The following is a 26693-nucleotide window of genomic DNA, read 5'->3' as shown; positions in this document are numbered from 1 at the left end:
TGTCAGGTGTAGGGCAAATGGGTGTGGTTTAGGGAAAATTGCCTTGTGGGCAAAATGAAACCTGTGCTGAGCCATGTTATAAATATGGGAAGTGAACTGCTTCAAGTGTGCTGTCTCTTTCTATGTGGAAATTGTTTCCAAATCTATTTAATCTCTGGTGACATGGGAAGGTTAAATTAATAGGAAGAATAGCTGGGCTTGATTAAAATATTAGCAAGATTCCACCTCCCCCCCCCCACTGTTTTATCTGAAATTATCACCAGGATTGATACTCTTAACTTCTCATTGAAGTCTTCTATTATTACTTCTCATCCTCAGTGGTGCTTACTGTACCTTGAGTAGATAATAACAGGATGCAATTCATAGGTTGTTAAATCCTGCTTCCAGATAATTAAGAAAGATGATCATCAATATAGGAGCTGACATTAAGAGGATAAGATAAATAATTGATACACAAAGTTCCCAGAACCATCATGCTGATAATCATGGAGAGAAATCAATGGCAAGCCACACATTGCAAGTTCCTTTCATCTGCAGAGGAGAAAGATAAGGACACAGGACAGCTAGTTGAGATGCCATAAGAAAGGAGATAAGAAGAAGAAGAAGAAGAAGAAGAAGAAGAAGAAGAAGAAGAAGAAGAAGAAGAAGAGTTTGGATTTGATATCCCGCTTTTCACTACCCGAAGGAGTCTCAAAGCGGCTAACATTCTCCTTTCCCTTCCTCCCCCACAACAAACACTCTGTGAGGTGAGTGGGGCTGAGAGACTTCAAAGAAGTGTGACTAGCCCAAGGTCACCCAGCAGCTGCATGTGGAGGAGTGGAGACACGAACCCAGTTCCCCAGATTACGAGTCCACCACTCTTAACCACTACACCACACTGGCCTTACAGAGCATAGCTCTGTAACTTACAGAGCATAGCACCAAACAGAATAGTTGGGGAGACTGGAAGTGTGATTCACAGCTTATTTTTTCTTACCCACCCTTCTCTCTCACACACACAATTTGCTGTGGACCAAGAATCAAGGGAAAGAATTTCAGCTGGTAGCTGGGAGTCAGTGTATTGCCTTCCTCATAATAAGCAATGTGTTGTCTTGTTCACCAGAATTTTTTCTTATGTTGCTGAATTTTGTCATAACACAACTGGCTCTGGCTCTTGTGCATCTGGCAGACATCCCAGTCAGAGGGTAAACACAGTCAGAGTGCTAAGGCGGCTCAGATGTATGGGCTCAAGGGCCAGCCTATCTACCTGTACATGTTTGACTGGTGGAAGCAGGCAGAAGGGACCATCAGTGCTACTGGTTCTTCTAAACTAGAGTTCCTCTCCAGAATGGCCTCCCTCATCCAACTGAATGGGCTGCCATTAATATTGGGGTCTCCACTCATTCAATACCAAATTCTCTGGGAACTATCAGCAATAAAAACTCTGGGCTGTTAACCCTGTCCATCCTCTTTCTACCCCCCTTTCGCAGCTGTGGGACACACAGCTACACAATGTGGAACAATGTGTAGCAGGTAGCTGTAAAACACTCCATGGGACTTATGAAGAGGTAACAAAATATAGGAGTATGGCTATTGTGAAATTACACTGGCAGCAATCCAAAACGTTCAGGTGATCTGATGTTTGGCAAAGTCCTGCTTGTTTTCCAAATTTTGAGGAAGAGGGAATGAGACCTTGTAGCATCAATATGAGGAAACTTTCCTATCTAAAAACACTGATAATATATTAAGTTGAAATCCATGGTTTCACTGAGAGTGAATCTTTGAACCCAGTGAAGAAGATTATAGTAATTTCTTTTGCACTTCTTGTTGTGTTCCATGTTTTCTGGGGGGGGGGGGTTGTGTGGTTTTTTTGTTTTTGTTTTTTGTTTTGAGCAGGTGAATGGGCCACAGAATTTGTGGCATGCAGGTTTATATATCGTAGCACAACAATGCATTTCTTCATTTAGGTTTTCCATTGAAATGCTTCCCTTACAGTGCCACCCTAATCATATTTACCTAGAAGTGAGTCCTATTTAATCCAATGGGGCTTATTCCAAGATAAATTGGGTTAGCATTGCAGTCTCAGTCATTTAGCAATGCACTCTTTTTTCTCCATTCCATTTGCTAACGAACTGATTTGGGCATTATGTAAAACCAATCAGCAAATTTTCTGTGTAATATGTTAGGACTCAAGCAAAGTTTATTAATTGACTATAGACACCATAAATCAATTCATCTGTGCCTCTACTTTGCATGATAATGTTAGATGCAATATTAGTCTCCCTCGGGCAGGAGATATAGAAGCATGATAAGCCGCACCAACAGGTTAAAGAACAGTTTCTACCCGTGGGCCGTGAGGCTGCTGAATGGAAGACAGCAAAATTGCAGCTGACGTTCGGGGTTGGTGGTCATATGACAGCACATAGAGTGTAACAAGGACTGAGAGGTTGGGGGGGAGCTCGTTTAATCTCACTGTAAACATGTGGTACAGTGACAATAAAATATTTCTATATTTTCTGTATTCTATATAGTCAAACTTCTCTTCTTCCTTCTAGTGCCTCTGTGCTCCTGGATGGACAGGGGAATTTTGTCAATTTGTGGAAAATGCCTGCTTAATTTACCCAGACAATTGCTATGCTGGGGCTACTTGCGTTGATGTAAGCCAGTCAAAGTTGCAGCCACAAATTAAGTGTTTGTGCCCTCGTGGCTTCACAGGTAAGAAAAAAATTCTCATTCATCTGGTTTTTTTTTTTTAATGTGCCCTGCTTTTTGAAGAATAGTGCTGGGGAGAGGGTTGCCACAGTCCGGTGCTGTTCTGGGGCTCCTTCCCTTTGGGGCACCTGCTTCGCTGCTATGCAAGCAGGATGCTGACCCAGAGGAGCCACCGGCCTGATCCAGCTGCTGGGGTCCTCTGTTGCTCTGAAGCTTTGGCATTCCTCTAAAAGACCTGTCCTGCCTCTTCCTGCCCTGTCTCTGGGATCTTTGCTCCTTCCAAATCTCCACTTCACAACTTTGATAGCAAAAACAACTTTGGGACTGCCTGTATAGGGAGGTTTTCAATGTATGGTGTTTGGTTATGCTTTTATATTTGTTGGAAGCTGCCCAGAGTGGCTGGGGCAACCCAGCCAGAATAATAATAATAATAATAATAATAATAATAATAATAATAATGATGATGAACTTTGTCCCCAAAGCAGTTTACAATCTTTAATTTAAAAAAAATATGGAGTACACAAACATAATATAAAACATAATCCAGCTCACCAAAACAGTTTTAAGACATAAAAAAGAAACTGCAACAGGAATTAATAACTGCATAAATAAGATAAAATTGGGAAAACTTTGGAGACAAGTAAAGTTTTTCAACAAACATCAGCTGTAATAACGTCAGAGCAGCCTTCCTTTTAAGGGAAGAAAAATCCAGAACACTGGTGTAACGCTAAAATGCATGCACTTGGGTCAAAGCATGGTTTATCACAAGGGTGTGTAAAACGACTTTTAATTGATCTATGTGATCAAGGTGGGGTGTAGAGGGAGAGGCAGCTGCTCAGATACCCTGGTCCAGAACCGCACCAGGCTTTTTACTTCAGTAGTAAAACTTTGAATCTAGTGCTGTAGATTCATATAACAGGAAAAGGTTCAGTCCTTCGCAAAACTAGCACTTCTAAAAATCAGAAATAGGTCTGAGGTGCAGAAAACAGCCCCATGCTTATAACCCATTTTAGTATAAAAACCTAATGGCATATAGTTGGGTGGTAGTGTGTGTCAGGTCTCATTCATGACAGATAATAACATTCCACATTATGTGTGACCTCTTCAAGGTCACCCATTCCATATGTGTCTTGTACATTAATGATAGCAATTCCAATTTGGTTGGCTAAGTGCAGGATCAAAAATCCTATAATTATAGGGGCCTTTAAAAGGTGATCTATTCCATCTGCTTGCTCTTGGGCAAAGATAATTGTACCTAATTTTGTCCCTTAGATGTCATTTGCAATTTGTGTGTGTGGGAAAACAAACCTCAAGAGAAACTGAGTGCTATTTTCTCTTTGCTTATTTACTTCGCCACACTGCAAATCTCTTTCTCTCTCACACTGAGCACCTTTTTAGAAGAAGAAAATGAACTTTTTTTAGCCATGCTGCTGCATTCAGAGGGAATGGTCCTGCCTACATAAATGTACAGAAGCATGATGTTACATGTGCTTGTAAAGATTATTGCATAAAACAAAAAAGGCTGTTTTAGAATATTTGTGAGGAATACTTGACCAACTGCATTATAAACTGGGTCATGCATTAGAAATTGCATCAGTCATAGATAGATCAACAGAAAGATGCAGCTTATTAAAAGTCTGCATGTATGTGAATGTCATTGATGCCATTGGGACTTGCAGTCCAATCCTGTAGATGTGTTTCCTCTCAGGCAAGAGGCTACATGATTGCAGCCTTCGGCCTATTTCTGAATACACATGACTAGGACTTCACTGCAAAGCTGTACCTGCACCAGTTCTCCATCTCACGTTTCTTGGGTTAGTTTGTCCTTCTTTGAGGCAGGGTCAGCATTTGAAATAGGATGATTTCCTGAGACTAATGTTTAACTTGTCTGATGCTGAAACTAGCGGTCAGAGTAAGTGGAAGAAGAGACTGCATAATTTGCTCCTCAAAGCCTTCCTTGAGAAATATACTCTCAGCCTATTTGGCTGAGCATAAGGAATACAAGTTGATTCATATTTCAACAGGATTGATGAATGGTTTGGGGGCAGATATCCAGTGGGGTGCTTTAAGGATCAATGCTAGTCCCAATGCTATTTAGCACCTTTATTGATGAATTGGAAGCATGGTTAAATAACACATAAATTACATTCAGTTATTAACACCAAATTGGGAGTATATTGGAAATGCTCCTAACAAATATAGTGTTCAAAGATATGATAAATACTACACAGGTTTTTTTTTGAGGGGGGGATTAAGATGTACGATTTGTGTGACATATCTGAAATATGAAAACTTAATTTAAATGGCAATTAATGGCTGGCATTAATTTCAAAAGTGAGCACCTTTCCCCTTAAGAAACAAACAGTGAATTCTACAGTGCAATCTAGATTTTTCAGTGATATCCAAGGATTCAGTGGCTTGAGGCATTCTGACTTCTGTGTTCTGGGCTGTGTGTGTATATGAGAGGAAACTTCAGTTTAAGTGTGTGATATATTTTAAAGAAGTAATGGTAAGCTTCGGCATACATCATAGAATCATAGTACTGTATTGGAAGAGACCACAAGAGTCATCTGGTCCAACCCCTGCAATGCGGAAACCTTTTGCCCGATGTGGGGCTCAAACCCACGTCCCTGCGATTAAGAGTCTCATGCTCTACAGACTGAGCTATTTGTATAGCTGTTCCTTGATCCTCCAGTCTTACAAACCAGCGCATGGTTTAATTGTGCATAGTGCAGAAGGCTTTTCAGCACCATGAGGCCTGATCATGCAGCCTCAGGGGTATTCTTGGCAGCTGGCTGCTGGATCTTGTATCATTCTGAGATGTGGTGGATAAAGAATATGGCATAGTTTAAAAAGGGGTGGCTGCTAGGAGGCAACCAATACTATGACAGCTGTGAAGAGGCAGGGAAAATTAGTTCTGCTGCTGCCATCGCTGCAAACCTTTATAAAAACCTGTTCAAGAAAGAAACAACGAATGGGAGTAACAACATGAATTCAGTGATAAAAAAAACCAGGTTAAAGCTCTCTCATATAGGCTCAAGCTCCACAAAGGCAGCAAACTAGAAGCTAAGGCTAATGCCTTAACATCTGTTAATGCCTTAACAAATGTGTCCCGTGATGAGGATGAATAGACCTGCAGTTTCGTTGAGCAATGTCGCAAATTGTGCTTGCTTACAACTTATCCTCTATGTAAAAGATAAAGTACATTTTTTAAAAAAGCACTTGAGCCTTTGTATTGTAACCTCCTCATTTCCTTGTTCTCTCTGGCCCAAATCCAGATTGAAGGTCTGGGACTGGCAAAGGTACTCCACGGAGCACCTTTGCCAGTCCCATTTGAGACTAACTGCTAGAGGAATCCTCTATTCTGTATGTGGGGAATCTCCCACCCAAAGTCCAAATGCAACCCTACAGTCCTCTCTATCTGGCCTTGGGGACTTTCTTGAGGCCAGATCCCTCACTGACTCTGCTCTGCATGTCCCTGAGCATATATGTCTCCCATATATAATTGGGAACTAATTCTGGCCTACATTACAGAGTTGTTGTTTGGATTACTATGGTAATGCATGCAAAGCTGATTAAACACTCGGGAAACACACTATGTGGTGTGATTAGCATTATTATCACATTTCAATTTATCAGTTTGTAACATTTCCCACAGACTTTATTACTGAATACAAGATACACAACTTGTATTTAATATGGCCACAAGGATCACATCACATTATTAATTTGTATCTGAGGAGCCAAGAAAATATATTGTGAATTTTGTCTGATACTGAGTTGTGAATCAGCCTTATTTTGTTTGGAACTAATTCCAACTTTTGCATTGTTCCAACTGGGACAAATGTATTTTTCTGTATTACTATTGTTATTCAATGTTGCTCTGTTTGACACATTGACTATGGGATTATTATTATTGTGTCATAGCCTTTGCTTTATATTCAGGCAACATGCAGACTGAGTCTGAACTAGACCCCCATGCACACAGCGAGACTCCTGTTCTCAAAGGGTTCTGTGGCTTCAAAACACCTCTGTGAACTAAAGCCTTTAGGGCAGAACTGCTAGTAGAACAGAAGAATTTGTGAGTGGAATGGCTTCGTTAATTACCTGGTGCAAAGATATAAGTACCGCTACTAGCTTGGACAGAAAAACAGTCTGTGTCTGTACATGGACACAAATGTTATTGCTTTAAGGGCAGAAAAACTATCTGGGGGCTGTGACCATGTTCTTTGTCACCTCTTTGGCTGTTAAGCAGCCTTGGTGATGGTTCACATTAGGCACGTACTGTATAATCATCTGATTGCTCCATAATGTCTTGTAGCTGGTATTATAAAGTGATTAATGGTTACCAGTTACTGTATACTGTATGTGACATCACATGCACATGTGTAAGTTGGCGCATATGTAACAGTCACATATTTGCAAAAAACATAGTTCAAAAAGCAACATGATCCGGACCATACAGACTGGTCCAGTTATTTGTTGTGCCTTACCTATGAGCATCTCAGCTATGCCTTTGTGTAATGTGTGAAGTGACCCTAAGAATGCATGTCAGAAGGTCATTCTGCAAAGTGGACTTTTCACTTCTTTCCTTTTCCAGTACTCTGTCATCTTACCAAATCTCTCTTTTTCCTCATCTTCATACTATTATCCTTTCATGTCATTGCCTTTACTTTAAACAACCTCACCCTGTTCCAGTTGAACTGGTGCTAGTTTCTACAAGACAGAAATTAATTGTCATCAACCATAAATAACTTGCAACTTCCAGCATGGTTTGCTGACCCTTGTATATGAATTTTGGATGAAATTGCATTCCTGTTTATATAGATGATATATGTAAACACACAAAGACCTCAGACTACAAATAATTTTAGAATTTTATAAAGCAGATAATAGGTCTCCTTTCTTTCTTTCTTTCTTTCTTTCTTTCTTTCTTTCTTTCTTTCTGCTATCCATGGGGAGGGGAAGAGCATTTATAGACAGACAATCCTATCACCCTCAGATATGCTGATGACCCAACCTTGATGGCAGAAAGTGAGAAGGAATTAAAGAACTTTTTAATGAGGGTGAAAGAGGAGAGTGCAAAATATGGTCTGAAGCTCAACATAAAAAAAAACTAAGATCATGGCCACTGGTCCCATCACCTGGCAAATAGAAGGGGAAGATATGGAGGCAGTGAGAGATTTTACTTTCTTGGGTTCCATGATCACTGCAGATGGTGACAGCAGTCATGAAATTAAAAGATGCCTGCTTTTTGGGAGAAAAGCAATGGCAATCCTAGACAGCATCTTAAAAATAGAGAAATCACCTTGCCGACAAAGGTCCGTATAGTTAAAGCTATGGTTTTCCCAGTAGTGATATATGGAAGTGAGAGCTAGACCATAAAGAAGGCTGATTGCCAAAGAATTGATGCTTTTGAATTATGGTGCTGGAGGAGACTCTTGAGAGTCCCATGGACTGCAAGAAGATCAAACCTATCCATTCTGAAGGAAATCAGCCCCGAGTGCTCACTGGAAGGACAGATCCTGAAGCTGAGGCTCCAATACTTGGGCCACCTCATGAGAAGAGACGACTCCCTGGCAAAGAACCTGATGTTGGGAAAGATGGAGGGCACAAGGAGAAGGGGACGACAGAGGACAAGATGGTTGGACCGTGTTCTCGAAGCTACCAACATGAGTCTGACCAAACTGTGGGAGGCAGTGGAAGACAGGAGTGCCTGGCATTCTCTGGTCCATGGGGTCATGAAGAGTCGGACACAACTAAATGACTAAACAACAACAACAACAATAATCATGTCACCGCATTGGAGTACTCATTTACTCTGAAGTATGTTGTGGTAATTTGTTGCAGCATTTACTCTAGGAAAAGATCCAAAGACTTGAAGAGCATTCATTTGTTTTGTTTGTGTGTATTTAAAAAAAACAACAATAACCACATGGGCTTGATTTCATTGAGTTTTTCTGACATTGCAAGGTTGTGGTTCTTTATTCTGAGCAAAAACACCATTGAACCTGAACTCTGAATTCAAACTGATAAATTCTTACAGGGTGCAATACATTTTAACATCAGTAAGATTATTTAAATTAACGGGATTTTCCACCTTTGAATCAAGTGTCTAATACACCCAATCAATTTCTGCCAATATGATCACTCTGCATGCAACGAAAGATAGTAATTAATTAAAAGAAATTTCTTCAAGGGTAATTGGTCAACTATGTAGTACATGAGAAAGAGCTGACAGGGACTGCTCCCTCTCCTCAATGTCATTATGTCATAAAATAGTCATCGTCGTCTTCTTTGGCAATCGCTCATGGCTGAGTAAGATTGTCTTCCATGAACACAATCTTAATGATGTGTCTGTAGGTGACTGTGCAGGCCATTTCTGGATACATAAAATAGTATATATAAAGTAACTCACAAGGTGGATGCAGAAAAGACGTAGTTTCAAATAAAATATGTGTTCTAGAAAACTATACGTGCCACTGATATTTACTTTTTAAGCATGTAAATACTGATATATAATCCACAAAACAACAAGATGCCAATTTGCTAGTGCACCCAGAAGGAAGAAAAGCAGAGAAGTGTCTTAGATAGAAAAAAGGACAATATTGTTGATGTAGCATGCATTTGGGAATACTCCCAATGCACCATCATACACAATTCTTACTATCAAATATGTGGTGGAAGGTAGTACAATGTATGGATCAAATGCTGGACTTAATTCAGTAGAAATAGGGTTCACATCTCTGCCCAGCCGTGAAACCCGTTTCTCTTCATTTCCTATACCATAAAATAGGAAAACCCCATCAAAGCCAGGCTGAATATTTTTTTTCATCAATGTGAAAAACAAAACAAAAATATTTATTTTGCTAGTTGGTCCTTAAATGCTGCCAGGCTCAACAACTTGTCACCCAGAGTTCACCAAGTTATGCACAGCAGCAAATTCCACTTCATGCCATTCTTCTTGCTCCCCAAGCTGCACAACAATGGTGGTAACTTTTTCTCCAAGTTAATCTCTCAACATATTTATGCTTAAATCAATACCTACAGAAATTGCTGTTGGGCTTAACCAGGAGATCAGTTTTTTGAGCAGAGATGATTCTTATGTGCTGTTATAGCAGAGGTGGTGATGTTATCTCCTCTGAGATATGGAGGATAGAGGATTGCGTTCGGACCAGATTCATGGCTCCTCTCCTACCCTCCTTCCCACTCACAACAAATCACTGCAAATCTAGGAGCAGTGATTTGTGGACAGTAAATTATGTTGAAACATTCCTAAAGTCAATTCACATTCAAAGACGATGAGAAGGCAGGTGGAACAGTGGAGAAAATTTGATTTCAAGCTCTCTAATGGTCTACTGTTTGGCTCCGGAGAGGCACTTTCCTGCTCTACCTTCCAGCATCAGGCAATAAATGGCAGAAGGAGCTGGACCACATAGTGCAGAAAGAATAAGCAAAAAGGACAGAGATATTAAAGGGGGTATGTGAAAACAAGGGTACGTGATCTGGAGTAGGGTGAAACAGAGTGCACAAACATTTCATGATCCTAGTTTGGCAGTTGATCACATATCATAATCTGTTGCTTTGGCTGCAACCATGGTTTGACTTCGCAAGCCATTGTTTGGTATAGGTGTAAGTTGTCCCACTGTTTGTCCCATGGTCTGAAATTTCAAATATGTTTATTAGTAGCTCTAGGCTGCAATCCTAAGCAAAGGGTTGGGAAGCGTGCCCATTGAACTTTCATAATTTTCTATTAGGATTGTTCATGTAGGAATATTTATTGTATGCACATTCTAAGTAAGCTGAAGAACATGTTAAATGATAAGTATATTTTGAAACAAAACGCTAACTATGTGCAGGAAGCATATCAGTCATTTAACAATATTTGTTTTCTGCTACTAGCTTTTTAAGAAGTGTGGTCTTTATTTATTTTTGAAAAAGTAAGCATCCCATTGCATTTTAAATTTGTTCAGTGTCAGATCCCATTTAAGTGTTGCCTAAATTTTGGTGCAGCTGTATTGTTTATAATTTATAAACACTCTGCCATTAAAAGCAATTAGATATTAAATTTTAATAACCCATGTTGTTGTGGATGTTCTATAAATCAGGTTGAGAGTGTTCAAGCTACAATTTACACTGCTTTGGTTTCTGAACTTCTTTGTAGTGTGAAGTAAATGTCAAAGCAAATTGGGTATCAGGGAAGCGAAAACCGCCCAAATTTGGAAAGCATAGAGAATAATCTAGTGATATGTGCCCCTTTTTTGCATTGTATACAGAGGGAAGGGAGGGAGGGAGGCAAAAAAGGAAAGCAAATTGAAAAAAAGCTGCGTTGCATTCATTTACTTAGTTTTTAAAAAACAATAACAACCCAAAATCTGTCATCTAGAAATCATTGGAATTTACACTCCCAAAAACATTCCAGAAAAATCAAGCTTTGATTATTCCACTGGTACTGCTCATAATATTTTACTAAAAGTGATGGCATTAAACTGATTCATTTCATTTTACTTTACTTCTAATTTGTATACATTCCTCCTGTACACAAGATGGTTTAGAAGCTGAAAAACAACAAAATATACAAGATCACACATCTTTTCACAATCTAATCCAATACAAATAAATCATAATAAAAATATGATTTAAAATAAACACCTAAAGAAATAATTCGACAATTCATTCGAATTGAATAGTACACCCTAAAATTAATTCTCACAATAACAAACAACAATTAAGCAGAAAATCACTCTCAACAGTTGCAATAAATCATTACTAAATTATGATTAATAAATAATAACAGCAAAATCACAATACAGTGGTACCTCAGGTTAAGAACTTAATTTGTTCTGGAGGTCCATTCTTAACCTGAAACTGTTCTTTTTTTTTTTTTTAGAAGAATTTATTAGCATTTTCATAATACAACACTAACCCAGACCCACACCTACAAATACAAAACAATTACAAATACACATAATGCCAGGATTCTTCTTCTTGTTTATATACCTAGCAAAAAAAAAAATTTCTATTTCCGAATCTTGACGTTTGACTTCCCCTGCCTCTTCACCTTCGGTTTTAACTCCATATTTTACTTTCTTAACACCTTTTCTCTATAAAAAAGAATTTAACTTAGATTAAAGATAACACAATTATCTTCATCATCCTATTATATCGTAAATCTTGACAAAATATTCTTATAAAAACTAAACTTATTTCTTCTGTCCATTATCATGCTGCTTTAACTTAAAATCTAATATCCCCTTACTTATTCAAAATAAACTTATAATTAACAAGCTTCACTCTCCGATTTCAGATACCATAGCAGACCATTTGCATTTTACATTTAGTACTTCATCCCACCCCCCCCTCTGTCCATTGTCTTTCTCTGTCTTTCGCCGGAACCATTCCTTGAGATGTCTTCTTTTACCAAATGTCCACAGATCCAGGCAGTATTCACAACAGACCTTGCATCAAGTTTCAGGGTACACCTCACACCATTTCTAGGCTCCTCCGTTTCTTTGCACCATACTTCTTCTTCATGTAGATATCTTAATTCCATGTCCCATGCCCCCGAGCTCCCACCTCGGGGTCTGGATATTATAAATTTTCCCGTTCCGGGGCTGCCACCCCCAGAAAACGGTTCCTTTTCCCGGAGTCGCCCAGCCATTTCAAACCATCCTTCAAGTACCCCTCCTAACTCTCTGCCAAGGTTTTCTTCCATTGTGTAAAACTTTTGAAAAGCCTCCTCTGTGGGAAGTAAGTTCTTTTTATTTATAATCCCACTCAAGACTTGCAATTTCCGATTAAGCAGTTCCAGCCTCAAGACAGCAAACATTTCTTCCTCCTTTAGACCAGAGTTCAAAACAAGTTCAAACACGAAGTCCAGCATTTTGGAGGAGAGGGTGGGTGTCAAGTTTCAGTTCCTGTCTCTTCCTTCCTTTGTTTCAATTGTTTCCCACGTTTCCCACGTCAGTCCAAATTTCCCATCGCCATTTTTTTCTGAAGCCAGAGTGTAAAGATCAAAACTTTAAAAGGAGATATTTTCTGCCCACTTAATCCCCAAAGGGAAATCTCAGCAGTCTCAGTTTTCAAATTCCAAACACTTTGTATCCATTATTGTAGCAGCAGTCACTCAAACTGGTTATTTTCTTTCTCTCCCGAAGGGAGGGAGGCAGGCTCCTTTTCCTCTTCCCCCCGGATCGTTCCAAAGATATAAAAGTCAATCAAAGTCAATCAAATACTCACAACCACCGGGTTCTTTCAATTCACAAAAGACAGGTAGAACTTAGACGCTCATCACAGGCTTTGCCGCCGCATTTACATCCCGGTTGGGGCATGTCCCCTATAGCCCGGCTCCATCGTCCCTTCACCCCCACTCCCCCTTTACAGGGGGAGCGAGGGAAGGGTTCGGAGCCACAACGGGCACAGCCGGGGAGCCCAGGGTGCGGGACGCTCTTCCCGCACCCCACCGGAGCCCCGCTTTGCGATAGCGGGGCTCCAAACCCCCGGGATGGACTGGGCGCTTCGCAGCCGAAGCAGCCCACGACCACCCGCAATGGCGTCGCCGCCGGAAGTCCCTAACCTGAAACTGTTCTTAACCTGAGGTACCCCTTTAGCTAATGGGGCCTCCTGCCACCACTGCCGCCGCACAATTTCTGTTCTCATCCTGAAGCAAAGTTGTTAACCCGAGGTACTATTTCTGGGTTACTGGAGTCTGTAACCTGAAGCGCCTGTAACCCGAGGTACCACTGTACATAAAATACCACAATACATTTCAAAAACCATATAAAAAGATTCAATTGAGCAACAGGATCACATAACTTATAAAATGGTTGCACTCCGAGGCCTCCAAGCCCATCCCTAAGTAAATAACTTCACACTGACACATAATTTAGGTTTAAGTTTTTGGGCAAAATTTATTTATTCAATAAATTTTTATTAGTGTTTTCAACAATATATAACAAAAAAAACACTAACAATAACAAAAATTATACAAAATACAAAAATACTTAAAATAAAAACAACACAATACAAAAATACAAAAAAAAATCAACAACAAACGCAACTATAACACTATAATCATTCTCTTCCTTAACATTGTTAATTGACTTCCTCACATCCCCTCCTTCTGTTTTCATTGTATAACATCGTTAGTAAATTATATAATCATCAATCTATCTTAATCTTATTCTGAATCAAATATCCTTATCAAACTTCTATCTTTATTTAATCTTATCTATTTTCCATAACTGTAGCCTAATATATCTTCTAGTTCACTTCTTAAATACTAATCTTAGCATGAATTTTTAAATACTCTTTGAATTTCTTCCAATCTTTCTGTACCGCTTCATCCCTCTGGTCTTGGAGCTTCCTGGTCAGTTTTTGGGCAAAATTTAGGCCACAACTTTATTGATTACAGCAAAGTGAGTGGTATTGGCTTAGGCATTGGCAATCGATTATAACTGACTCCTGCCTCTCTGGCATCAAGTCTGGAAGGGTAAACACCAAAGGATCGAGCAACATCTATGAAGATCAACCAAAGCTCACTCCGGGGTTCCTAGCCCTAGCCCTAGCCCCTCAAGCAGCCTTCGGATGAGATCCAGGACCCCCAAATTCCTTTACCGGAGTACCCTATGCCTGGAGGGGCAGGTGATGGCCACACCTCCCCTCCCACACATCTCACTAAGCTGCCTAACTGCCAAACCTTACAAAGTTGTGAAGATTGCTAAGTGGGTAAGCAAAAACCAAGTGGCCAGTGCCAATTTTCCAAATGGAAAAATTCCTATCTGGCCCCTGTTCCAAAACAGGCGAGCAACCAATATCCGAAGCAAGGCCAAATCATCAACACCAACAAATAGGGACAGGAGGGCGGGTGTTCGGCAGCATGAAGCAAGTGCCTCAGCCTCTTTTCCATACCATCTCTCATTCAGAGACACGGGTGGCACTGTGGTCTAAACCATTGAGCCTCTTGAACTTGCCAATCGGAAGGTTGGTGGTTCAAATCCCCGCGATGTGGTGAGCTCCCGTTGCCCTGTCCCAGCTCCTGCCAAGCTAGCAGTTTGAAAGCATGCCAATGCAAGTAGATAAATAGGTACTGCTGCAGCGGGAAGGTAAACGGCATTTCCATACGCTCTGGTTTCCGTCACGGTGTCCCATTGCTCCAGAAGCGGTTTAGTCATGCGGGCCACATGACCCAGAAAGCTGTCTGTGGACAAACACCAGCTCCCTCGGCCTGAAAGTGAGATGAGCACTGCAACCCCATAGTCGCCTTTCACTGGACTTAACTGTCCAGGGGTCCTTTACCTTTACTTTTACCATCTCTCATTCCTGCCCTCTAAACATCTGGTCATAACTCTTGATGTGCTCAATGAGGCTGTAATAGCACTATGAAGGAGGCTTAGATCCGCTAACTTGCCTAGCATGTTCATGTATATGAGCTCCTAGTAAGCTTCCTTAGAAGACTTGGGTGGTCCATTCTGTATCCAAAATGCTACCCCCTCATTTGTTGCTTTCCTGCTACCTGAATTTACCTGGGATTACGTGTTCTTAATACTCGAAAACACACTAGGCCAAGTATGCTAATTTACCGGTAATTTGTTTTACCAAGCACCCACTGTCTTGGGATACAGTTTCTTGACACAACGTATACAATGCTAAAAACAAAACAAAACAAAACAAAAGATTAGCTGTGTATAGCCATGGACACTTAATTCAGTAAATAAAAAAGCAAAGCCATTTCAACCTATTTATTTTCTTCACAATCTGTCTCCCTTATGCTCTATCTACCTGCTAGAGTGAAATCGCTCCCAGAAAGATGTCTTCTTTAATTGCATACATAAACACCCTATTTGAGTGTTTTTATTGTTACCGTCCTCAATTATCCACCCCTCACTCAAGAACAAAGTGATAATTAGACATCAAAAGCCTAGCGGATTACTGTCAAGATCTCTCTTGACATCCATTTAACACTTAATCAGATCTTAATGCTATAAATTATGTGTTTCCAATCTGTATTAAAGGTTAAATAAAAGGTGTAAGAGTTCAGCATTAACTTGACTTCATCATGGGCCGAAAAGTTATAAAGTTTCATTAACGGAATCACCTAAAGTACGATTGTTTTTGTTATTTTATATATAATGCCTTTCATTTACTATGACGGTTCACAAACAAAACAAAACAGCAAAATAGTGAGTATAAAACAATTATAAAAATATGGCTTCCCATAATTAAAATGCATAGTAAAATAACTTCATCATACATTAACTCATGCATAATGAATAATTTTTTGCAAATTTAGATTGTATATTTCTCCACCTTTACTAAACCCCACCCTAATACTCATACCTCAGCTATATATTCTATGTGGGTTGCTTAGGAATGTTTCTTTCTGACCATGTTCAATATGACTTTTCATTTTCTGCGGTTAACTTAGTTAAATGTATGTACATTTTAGAAAGTAATTTACTTTAGATTACAACTGCTGTTTATACTTGACATGATTCCTCCTGGGCAACAATAGCCTTATGGATTTGGCACGCCCTGCTTGCCAGTAATATTCTTCTCTTCCTTAGGTAGACTCGGTTATAGATTACTCTCTGAGCTGATCTCAAGAGACCATTTTCATTGACCAGAAAGGTTAATAGCTATTAAAATGGAGATTGCCAACATTTTGTTCTTAATAATTATATACTGTGTTGAAATACACATGTAATGTAAAATACTGTCACTGAAACCAGGGCATAATCTAGCCCATCACTAGCATTAAAATGGAATCTCCTTTGAATATATTGTTGCATGCCATTCAAATCTCCAAGTGGTGTGAGATTACAGGGTTACCAGAGTCTGTGCTTTCTTTTCGAACAAAGAGGCACTGCAGATACTGTGATGGTATATGGTTTATTTACACATCTATACACCTGAATCCAATGGAGGGCTCTCCAGCATTACATTCCAAGAGGTTCTGGCCTCTCCCATAGCCATAGCATTGGATTCAAAGCAGACATCCTACTCTTTTTTAATCTCTCCCAAGCCTACTGCTTAGTAACTCTGCTCCTTAACCCCTAACTGCCATTCTAAATTCTAACTTCCCCTAAAACAGTGGCATTGTCCTTAAAATTAAATACTCAACTGAGGGAGGGAGGAAACTTGAACATTTGCAAATGAGATTTGCCTTTTCATGCTTTGTGTCGCCTAAATGGCTCATCTCCAGGCTAGCACCTCAAATTACCTGAGTTTATTAGCTTTTACATTTGGGTTAAGTCTAGCACATGGCTTCATTATATGCTTGGTCTGATTTTCTGACTTAATACACATGAGTCTAAGGCAAATCTTAAAACAAGCAAGTCTGACATCCCATCTTAACATACATGTTCTAATTAAATCCCAACATTACTAAGCCCACACATTTAGCCCCCATAGATCTATAACAATACTATGGCAGCCATGTGAGCTACCAAAGGTATTTACTTTCAAATGCTCATCTGCAAGGATCCTAGCATGTTGGGAGATCCTCCGTGAGACAGTGATCAATCTTGGACCTTTAGGAATCAAAAAGCATCTAACCAGATCGTGTGTGTGTGTGTGTGTGTGTGTGTGTTGTAATATGTATTTTATTACCTGTGACATATTTTACATATGGCATAGATTCTGAGTTAAAATGCTGAGCAATAGCCTACTCAACACAAAGTATTATGATGATAAGCCTAATATCTAACAATGAATAGAATTTTCTCTCTTATTTTTTTGAAGGGGCATTTTGTGAGACAGATATCAATGAATGTGACAGCAATCCATGCAAAAATGGAGGTTCATGCAATGACTACATAGACCATTTTAAGTGTAACTGCCCAGTGGGTAAGTTCTCCTAGATATCAGGTAATGCTGCATTCTATACCCTTAGGGATTAGGGTGGATAGATCTGTCAATTTCAGTTTCTCTTTCCCCCCATCTTCAGTTTGTACATTTCTCCTAATTTACACTTGATTACAATTTTGCTTAACATGCACCATGAATGCCTCCCTTGTTCTCTTAAAATGTCAATGACGCCCACCTGAGAGGTGTGAGAACTGAGTTCTGGTGAGTTCTGGCTGCATAAAAGGCCTGCTGTCACAGAGTCTGAAAACAAAGATCTCCAGCTACCACTTTTCCAAGATGGCGAATTTGCAATTCAATACCTCTCATGTGATAGAAGATTAAAACATCACATCAGAGCTAGCAGAAAACAACAATTGTTCATTATTGTCAGGGAACTGTCCTCGCCTCAGCGCAGGGTGATGGAAGGGCTCTTGGGATGCTACAGAGAGCCCTGGCCCCACCTGACCAGCAGCACCTCCTCTTCCAGAAGAGGAAATAGTGATGTCTCTAGTGGGGAGGGGCATGCAGCTCAGAGGCTTGAGAGCAGAGGCTCTGGGGATGTTGGAGAGACCCTGCACTGGTTGAGGAGGGAGACACGCCATTTCTGTCGCCCAAGTGCGCAGAGGGGTGAAATGCAAGGAAGGGAGGCAGAGATTTCGGATACCAAATGTTAGCCGCTTTGAGACTCCTTAGGGTAGTGAGAAAGCGGGATATCAAATCCAAACTCTTCTTCTTCTTCTTCTTCTTCTTCTTCTTCTTCTTCTTCTTCTTCTTCTTCTTCTTCTTATGTTGGGGTCCCAGCCGGAAGGGGCCACTCCCAGATTCTGCTAGCGACTGATACGGTCATGTTTTTCAGCACTCTGCACTGTAAATAGTTTGCACAATAAAACTGTTAAAAGACAGTTCAGACTCATGCCTGCTTACTTGTGAGCAAACCAACGCAGACCTGACAATTATCAACTGAGTTAAAGCTCAGAATCACTTAGAATACTGCAGTGGAATTTTCCAGTGTTGAACCCTTTCATCAATACTCACAGACATTCCCATTTCAGAGTGAATTAAACCAATTATACCTAACATAGATTCTATTTTTTTTTTGTATACATTTTTTGGGTTGGAAACTGCATTGCAAATTTTTGTAGGCTAGCTGTATTGCAGGCAGCACGGTTAGGCAGACCCTCTTGGGGAAAGTCCCATTGAAATTAGTGGAATTTACTTCCAAGTAAAAGTTCATAGGTTCTGCCTGCGCACTGAACAATTCCATGTTCAAATATTGCTAAATGTTCCTTTGAAAGCCTCATCTTGTTATATGTGATGTCCACAAGAGGTGCACATTGCTAAATGACTGAGACTGTTGATGCTGCCAGGTTCAGTCTGCAGTATTTTAATATTTTAATAGAATTTGGATTAACGCTGTTTTGTTTTTCGAAAAATCTCTGTGGCATAGGATTTGAAGGTCACCAGTGTGAAGTGGATATTGATGCCTGTTTATTTCACAATGTAAGCTGCAACCGTGGAACTCAGTGTGTGGACAAACCTTATGAACTTGCTTATATGTGTGGAACAGCATGCCATGAAAACACAGAGGTAAGCTTAGATAAATGCCTGAAATGGCTCTAATAACTTTTTGAGAAATAAAATAAGGGCACAATCAGAACCTTCCAACCACAACAGCATGGCTTCACTGAGCGGTGGGGCTACTATCACATCCACAGCCCTGCTACTCAAGGTGACCCAGATGGAAGGTGGAAGGGGGCAGGATGATCGCTGTGCCAGCCTGGAGTTGCCACAGTGGTCAGGAACAATGTTATTGAGTGATTGCAGTGAAACTGGCTTGGGATCAAATGGATCCAGGGCCCCTATCCTCTCCCTGATTCCAGAATGCCCCATTTGAAGGCCTTAAGCTGCTTACTGGTGGTGGGGATCTCAATGAAGGCACTCCTGCCCACATATTAAGCAGGTAGAAGGTGGTGAGGAGCTGCACCAATTGAGTGACATTTGAGTCATTCTGTTGACAGCTGCTATGAGGCTAGCTTAGTGGGCAAAGCTGGGCAGAAGGACCATTTTGCACAATCTAAACCCTTCGCAGCACAGCAGAATGGTTATTTATTTATGTATTGTTCTGTCAGTTGGACTCTATTCCTAAATATGCTCTTACATGTATTGTGGGAAACTTTAGACTTTTGTGCACTGTGGAGGAAATCTGCTCTTCCCTAAATCCCAGACTTGCTTGGCTATAATGTTCTTGTCCTCAAACTAGACACTAGGCAATAGGAGCATGCAGGAGATTTGGATGAATCATGAATCCCAAGCTACATCTGTCCAGAGAGTTTCTGGCTTTCTAATGTGAATTAGGATGTGTAAGATGCATCTTACACTGAAGTAGGGACTCCTGAATTGCATTGTGGCACCTTGGCAATTTGGATGCCAAAAAGGATGCTGCCGACAATTTTTCTGCTAAAACTAATATATCTGTTCTCCTCTGCCATTAAAAGATGCCTTCACTGGATAAAAACTTTTATGTGAATGCAGGGGCACCAACTGGACACCCACCCAACAAAGTTTATTTTATATTAAAATCCAGTTAGAACCGCATTTGAAACTGAATACAAAATGAACCCCCACACCATTTCAAATTTTAAAATGCAAATTGTCTTCTGTGTGGGGAAATTTTATTTCATTCTTCTTTTTTATTGCATAAATATCTGTTACACATGGCAACTCTGAAATGGTGCAATAATCATTATGGCCATTTAGGCTGTAAAGTGCTGATGTACTGAAGATTCTGATGGGAGCGACTAAAGCATTTTGGTGTAATATTTGTTAAAAGCTCTCAGACATGTTTAATTTATTCATACAATCATTATACAGATTATAATATTTCTGCTACTTGTACTCATATGTAGGTTTCTGGGCATTTAATCAGGTAAATTACTTTGTTTTCTGAAGTAAATGAAAATAGAGGTTAATAGTACTTATGAGATATATTGGCCTTTTGATTTTCTATGGCGCAAGGTTCAATAAATTAATAACATTTGCTTAATTAAATGAATAATTGCTAAAAATAACTCAGAATAGTGTTTGGCGCCGTTTTGAATGCATTATGCTGCTGAAAGTTCTTGTAAGCACAATAAAACTCTTGCAGATTTCTGATTATTTCTGTAATTCCACTGCCTCATTGGGCTTTCTTAGACATTTGAACTGGGGCAGGATTTCGGATGGGTCCTGCAGTTGACCTCCTTATGCCCCTAACCACAGTGAAAAGCTGGGAGTCTGCTGTTGCCCTTCCTAATGTTCTGGTCTTTGTTGCGTTATGGCACAACTTTAAACTTATTACTCATGCATGAGGTAAACATTTGAAATATGAAAACAAGTAAGCTGGTTCTGCAGATGGCATTTTGAACATTTTCTGCATATTTTACGATGTGCCAATAGCATTCAATACTCAAATACAAGGCAAGGGAATGAGGAAGGATGAGGAAGGAGGGACAGAGAGGTAAGTGTAGGCTTTCACAAAGTGCAGTGCAGGCTTTCCCCTTCAAATAACAACATGCTTAAACTTCTTCAGTGAGGTTGAAGAAGCTCCCTCTGCCATTTTCTGCAGGTACAATCCAGGGAGAAAGTCACCCACTGGGTGATGTTCCATTGAATTCTTGTGTTCAACTGTAGTTGATCTCATGGGCACAGACTCCAAGGTTAAGTTATAGTTTTAAGACATTCGTACAGCAGGAAAAGAGCCAAAGAGACGTTTTCCCGCAGAATAGTGTTGAGCAATCAGAATGATTAATATACTGACAGAACTTAGGAGTTTTAGAAATAATAAGATGTAGATATGGTTCAAAGGGCAAAAGACTTTGAGAACAGCAAAAAGGTACCTCCAGGGGCTCGTCTCATGAGGCAATTTACTAATAAAATTGCATAAAATAAGTATAATAAAAATGTAGTGAGGAAGGGCCAAACAATGTGGGAAATTCAGAGTGTCATAATATGTTTGTATAGATAAAAAGCAGTATGGGTAGTTTCAGTCTAGCTCAGGATCATCTGATTTGTTTAACCCTTTCCCTCCCCGTCCCCAAGTGTTACAAACAGTCCCCCAAACCAGGACAAATAATAGCTTCTGATGAGTTGTCTTTTTTGTCAGGACCATAGTGCCGGGGGGAGGGGAGATTAAGCTCCCTTTCATTCATGCCAGAGTCCAGTTCCCCTCAATCTCACCCACTGCCACTGCTATGTTAAAGAAATGCTAGTTAGTCAAAACTGTCTCCTATAACATATTGTTCTGGCCAAAAGTTGCATAATGAATTTTGTAGGAAAATGTCTTATGTCTTTGCACATGCACATTTACTTTTGTGCTGCATCATGCTGAGGCAGGTTATATGATACAGCCCAACAGTTAGGGAAATCCACACCCATGAGAATATTTAGGGCACACATATGTAGCACAGGATGGCTCTTCCCAGGACTGGCCATACCATCAGGCAGGCAGAGGCAATTGCTTCAGGCAACTGATTTTGTATGTCTTGAAAAGTGATTGTTATATTATTTATTAGACTTGTTCATTACTTATTACCCAAAAGGTCTCCAACACTGTTAAACATACAAATACAGCTATAACCACTTAAAGTCTTATTGAAGTATTATTATTCCCAGAGAGCAGTGCTTGCGAGATTTTCTGCCTCAGGTGCCAAAGTATGTAACTTGGGCAGCCTTGGGCCCTATGCATCTAGATTGGGGAGGGGAGGGTGACCATGATTCCTTGCTGTCTCTCAGGTAGCAAAATGTCTAGGGTCAGCATGGATGTTTCCTTCCATATCTGGGCGATTCCTTGGTGTGGGGGCAATAGGGGGGAGCCCATTAGGTGCTTTGTTGCCCTCAGTGTGCACTGACATAGTTATCTCTGGAAATGTCCATGAGTTGAGATCTTCTCCATTTTTATCCCTTCCCTTGGGTGTGTATAACAGATTTTCACAAGTACCCACTTTTCAGGACTGTGCAGGTTAAAGAGCTCGTCACGAAACCCATCAGTTACAGATGTATTTGTATTCAATTTTATATATAAAGATTGTGTTGCTTTAGTCATATTGGTTTCCCTAATTCTCTTATTATTATTATTATTTGTAGATTATGTAATTCTACATGGCAGTCCCTCTTGCCCCATGAGTTTATGCTCCAGAGGGTGTATGTGTTGTGTGTGTGTGTTCAAGGCTGCCTCCAGAAGGCAGAATCTGAAAAGCTCCTCTGCAACTTCATAATACTTTGGATCTAAATCAAGGTCTCCATTGCTACTACTGGCTGAACTGCCCTTTAGAGACCTATCAGGAAATTGACTGGTAATTAAAATTAGCTAGAGATATGGAAAGACTTTGGCCATCTTCCCCTCTGCAAGAAGGTTTCATTTTAACCCCTCTATTTTTATCATTTTTTCTTTTTTAAACAGCCTGTTTTACCTGCTTTTAGATTGGAAACAATAATTTTAAAAATTGGCAGAGGAAGAATACTGCTATAGTTGCAAATAAGGGATTAATTTTTGCCAGCTTCACTCAAGCTGACTAGTGGCTTTTTATGAGAAATGGCCCCAAGCATAATTTCAGAATTTAGCACTAATGACATAGCAAAAAGATCCAATTTTAAGGTCAATTTAAAACTTAATCAAAGACAAATTAAGATTGCAAATTTCTGCCAAGAGTTGTTGTTATTACACATTTCAGTAGCATTTTAAATAGGTTTAGTCTCAATCAAATTGAGGAAGTGGAAAGCTGGATGGCTGATTATCTCTCCCTGATTCACTCTTTTCTTCAGTCACATCTCATTGATTAGGGGAAACACACATTGTTTTTACATATAGAAATATCATGCATTGCTGGGATTTTTGTGGTCTCTGAAAAACTAGAGAACGGTATTTGCACTGGCCCTGCAAATTGGTTTTTATTTGTAGTGGATGAGTTTCATATATAGCAGATCACACATAGCTGATGCCATTATTGTCAGGAAGATTCGGATGAAATATCCAACTGGATACACACACACACACAACCATTCAAAACCCTATTTTATTGTTGCTGTTGTCCTTAATATTTCCACTGTCCTACCTCCCAAATCTAATTGCTCTTTGCCTCTGTTCTCCTAGCTATTTGCTTTCTTAGGGTCTTTCCTCGTGTCACAATCCCCTCTACTCTTCTACAAAACAGAAGCTAGAAAATGGCAAAGTACGCACTTTGGAAATTCTAAGTTACTTTAATGTGAGATGTGACTCTGAGTCATATGCTCAGGGGATCAGCTACTGTATAAGATGATTTGCAGAGCATTTCAAACTCACGTCTGCCTACTTGACTGTTACAAAGGTGCCCATCTTCGCCATTTCCCCTTCATACCTCCTAAGAATGAGGGGGTAAGGTGGGATTTATAGAGGCTTAGCTGCACAGTGGAGAGAGCACTGATAGAAATTATTCCCTCTCTTTTCAAACATTCTAACACTTAGAATGTACTAGAGATGCTAACAGAATCCATCAGTACCATATCCCTCTCCAGATTTTGTGTTTATATTTTCCAAATACATTTATTCTAGGAGACGTCAAAAAGTTCGAATTCAGAATTCCAGTTCTTCTGGAGCTGCACTGCCAGAATTTTGCATGACATTACTACTAATAAATAATGGTGGGTTTTTGTTTTTTTTAAAGGAGGGTTAAATTACTGTTACATTGTGAGAGCATATGCATATCTCCACCTGCAATTTCTATCAAAATTAAAATGAAGTGTGCATGCACATGAAAGCTCATACCAAGAACAAACATAGTTGGTCTCTAAGGTACTACTGGAAGGAATTTTTTTATTTTATTTTGTTTTTAAAATGGAGCAATTACTGCACTCCAGGGGTTTGTGCTAGATGACCTTTGGGTCCCTTCCAACTCTAAGATTCTATTATTCTAATTTGAGAACCTGCACCAAAATGCTGCATGCATTCTCATCTTTCCACCTAACAGGAGTGCTATTGTTGTCGATTCCAGCCAGTCATGTGCTCCAGGATAGGTAAAGGTAAAGGGACCCCTGACCATTTGGTCCAGTCGTGGACGATTCTGGGGTTGCGGCGCTCGTCTCGCTTTATTGGCCGAGGGAGCCGGCGTACAGCTTCCAGGTCATGTGGCCAGCATGACTAAGCTGCTTCTGGCGAACCAGAGCAGTGCACGGAAACGCTGTTTACCTTCCCGCCAGAGCAGTACCTATTTATCTACTTGCACTTTGACGTGCTTTCAAACTGCTAGGTTGGCAGGAGCAGGGACCGAGTAACAGGAGCTCACCCCGTCGCGGGGATTCGAACTGCCAACCTTCTGATCGGCAAGCCCTAGGCTCTGTGGTTTAACCCACAGCGCCACCCGCATCCCTCCAGGATACTCCCTTCCATTTCCCTTACCCAGATTCCTATTCTAACTGATCACTACCTTGCATGGCTACTAATATTCCTATTCTTCACTGGACTGCTGCTTATATTTTTGTCTTCTTAAGATTTACTTCCCAGACATCAGGGTTCACCCACAAGCAATCTCATATCCCTATTTTCTTCTCAGTGGCCCCATCTTTGCTCCAGTCCTATTAGCACTCATTAGATCAGTTTGGTATCAGAGGGAGTGATGGAAATGAACTGCAGTGTCAGAACAATAGGGGGAAGCAAAACCGAGGGGATCCAATCATCCCTGGGAACCTATGCATTGAAATATATTCGTTCAGGATCATCTGCTTATAGAATTAGTTTGCACAGTATGTAGTGATGATCAATAACTTACATGGCCGTTGTGAAACAAATTCTTCCAGGAAATACCTGCCAACAGCCATATTTATACTTCTGCAGGCAACACACCTAGGATTGCCAGGTGCTAAGAGCAAAGAGTAGAATAGCTTGCGCTTTATAAGGGCATCTGGATGGCCACTGATGGAAACAGAGTGCAAAGCTAAGTGAACCTTTGGCCTCAATCGGCAAGGCAACTCTCATGTCCTAGTGTATTTGGAATCCATAGCAACAAAGTACACTGTTAACAGTGAACCCTGTCGGACCATTACGTTCAGCAATAATTTTCCATATTGATTTTATCTTTCCATGAGAATGATTTTATTTGGCCACACCATCAATCCATTGCCTGCCAAGCATCTTTGGCTAGTTCTTTCGCTCCTTGCATTGAAATATATTAGTACAGGAAACTTGTAAGTGTGTCTCAAATTTGTATCAGTCATATTCACATTTAGCTGTCTAATCTTTAGGGACACAGTGGAGAATATACCCTATCACAGTTTACTGCCACATGTATGCCTTCCTTGGAGATTATTATTATTAGAGTGTCAGTGTAATGCAGAAGTTAGAATGAAAGGCTGTGTGTGTGCACATTGCCATTTGCTCTGGTTGTAATGTGCTCCCACCACTATTTTTTATGTTGCGTATGATGCAGAGCTCTTCTTCTTGTGAAATACTGAGGATTATTGTGTTTTTCCCCCAAGCCAGCTTTGTTATGATTTGAAAATGTAAGCCATTGTTATGATTATGATTATTATCCGTTTCATTTTATACCGCTTTATATTTTAAGAGAATAAAAATCTGAAAGCAACATAATTAACAGGAAACTAAAATATTGTCTTAAATATTTCAAAATAAAACATTACAAAAGAAGTCAGCTACAAAAATGCACATTTTAAACAGCACAATTAGCAAGAGAATAAAATATTATCTTAAGCATAGAGCATATATTTTGCTGTTACTGCCAGTCATGCCAATGATGGTTCATGGCAGGAGGCAGCTGTGGAAGCTAAGGCTTGATGACCTGGTTCTGCACTAGCATACAGCTAAGATGGTCTCTGTGCTCCTCAGGAGCCTCAGCTTTTGTAGCTGGAGTCAGTCAGGGCCCTGCCCTCTCAGGCCAGATGAGAAAAGGCTTGCAAGGCAGGGAGCTGGTCTTTCAGGACTCACAGCCAAGTTGGCAGTTGGAAGACATCCAAACCCCTTGTCCACTCATCGGTGTGGATAGACAGAAGGCAACATGGAAACACATTGAAGTGTACTAATGTGTACAGCCATGTGCAAATGTGAGTTGAAAGACTGTGAGGTGAGAACTCAGTATTGGCTGAGTATTAAGCCATTAATGTGTACATAACCTCAGGCTAGCATTCGGGCA

The 26693-nt window shown here is 40.2% G+C and overlaps 1 protein-coding gene across 1 annotated transcript in view; it reads left to right on the top strand.

The window, feature by feature from the left end:
• Positions 1–10104: 10104 nt before the first annotated feature.
• LOC117044557 (protein eyes shut homolog) overlaps positions 10105–26693 on the top strand; it is a 74108-nt gene continuing 57519 nt past the window's right edge. Inside the window, exons 1-3 of the mRNA XM_033145375.1 lie at positions 10105–10171; positions 17434–17538; positions 18986–19125. Of these exons, the coding sequence (XP_033001266.1) occupies positions 10105–10171; positions 17434–17538; positions 18986–19125 (312 nt within the window). The remainder of the gene's footprint in view (positions 10172–17433; positions 17539–18985; positions 19126–26693) is intronic.

The sequence above is a fragment of the Lacerta agilis genome, chromosome 3 (assembly GCF_009819535.1).
Source record: "Lacerta agilis isolate rLacAgi1 chromosome 3, rLacAgi1.pri, whole genome shotgun sequence".
Lineage (NCBI taxonomy): Eukaryota > Metazoa > Chordata > Lepidosauria > Squamata > Lacertidae > Lacerta > Lacerta agilis.
This window is presented reverse-complemented; position numbering and strand designations above follow the sequence as displayed.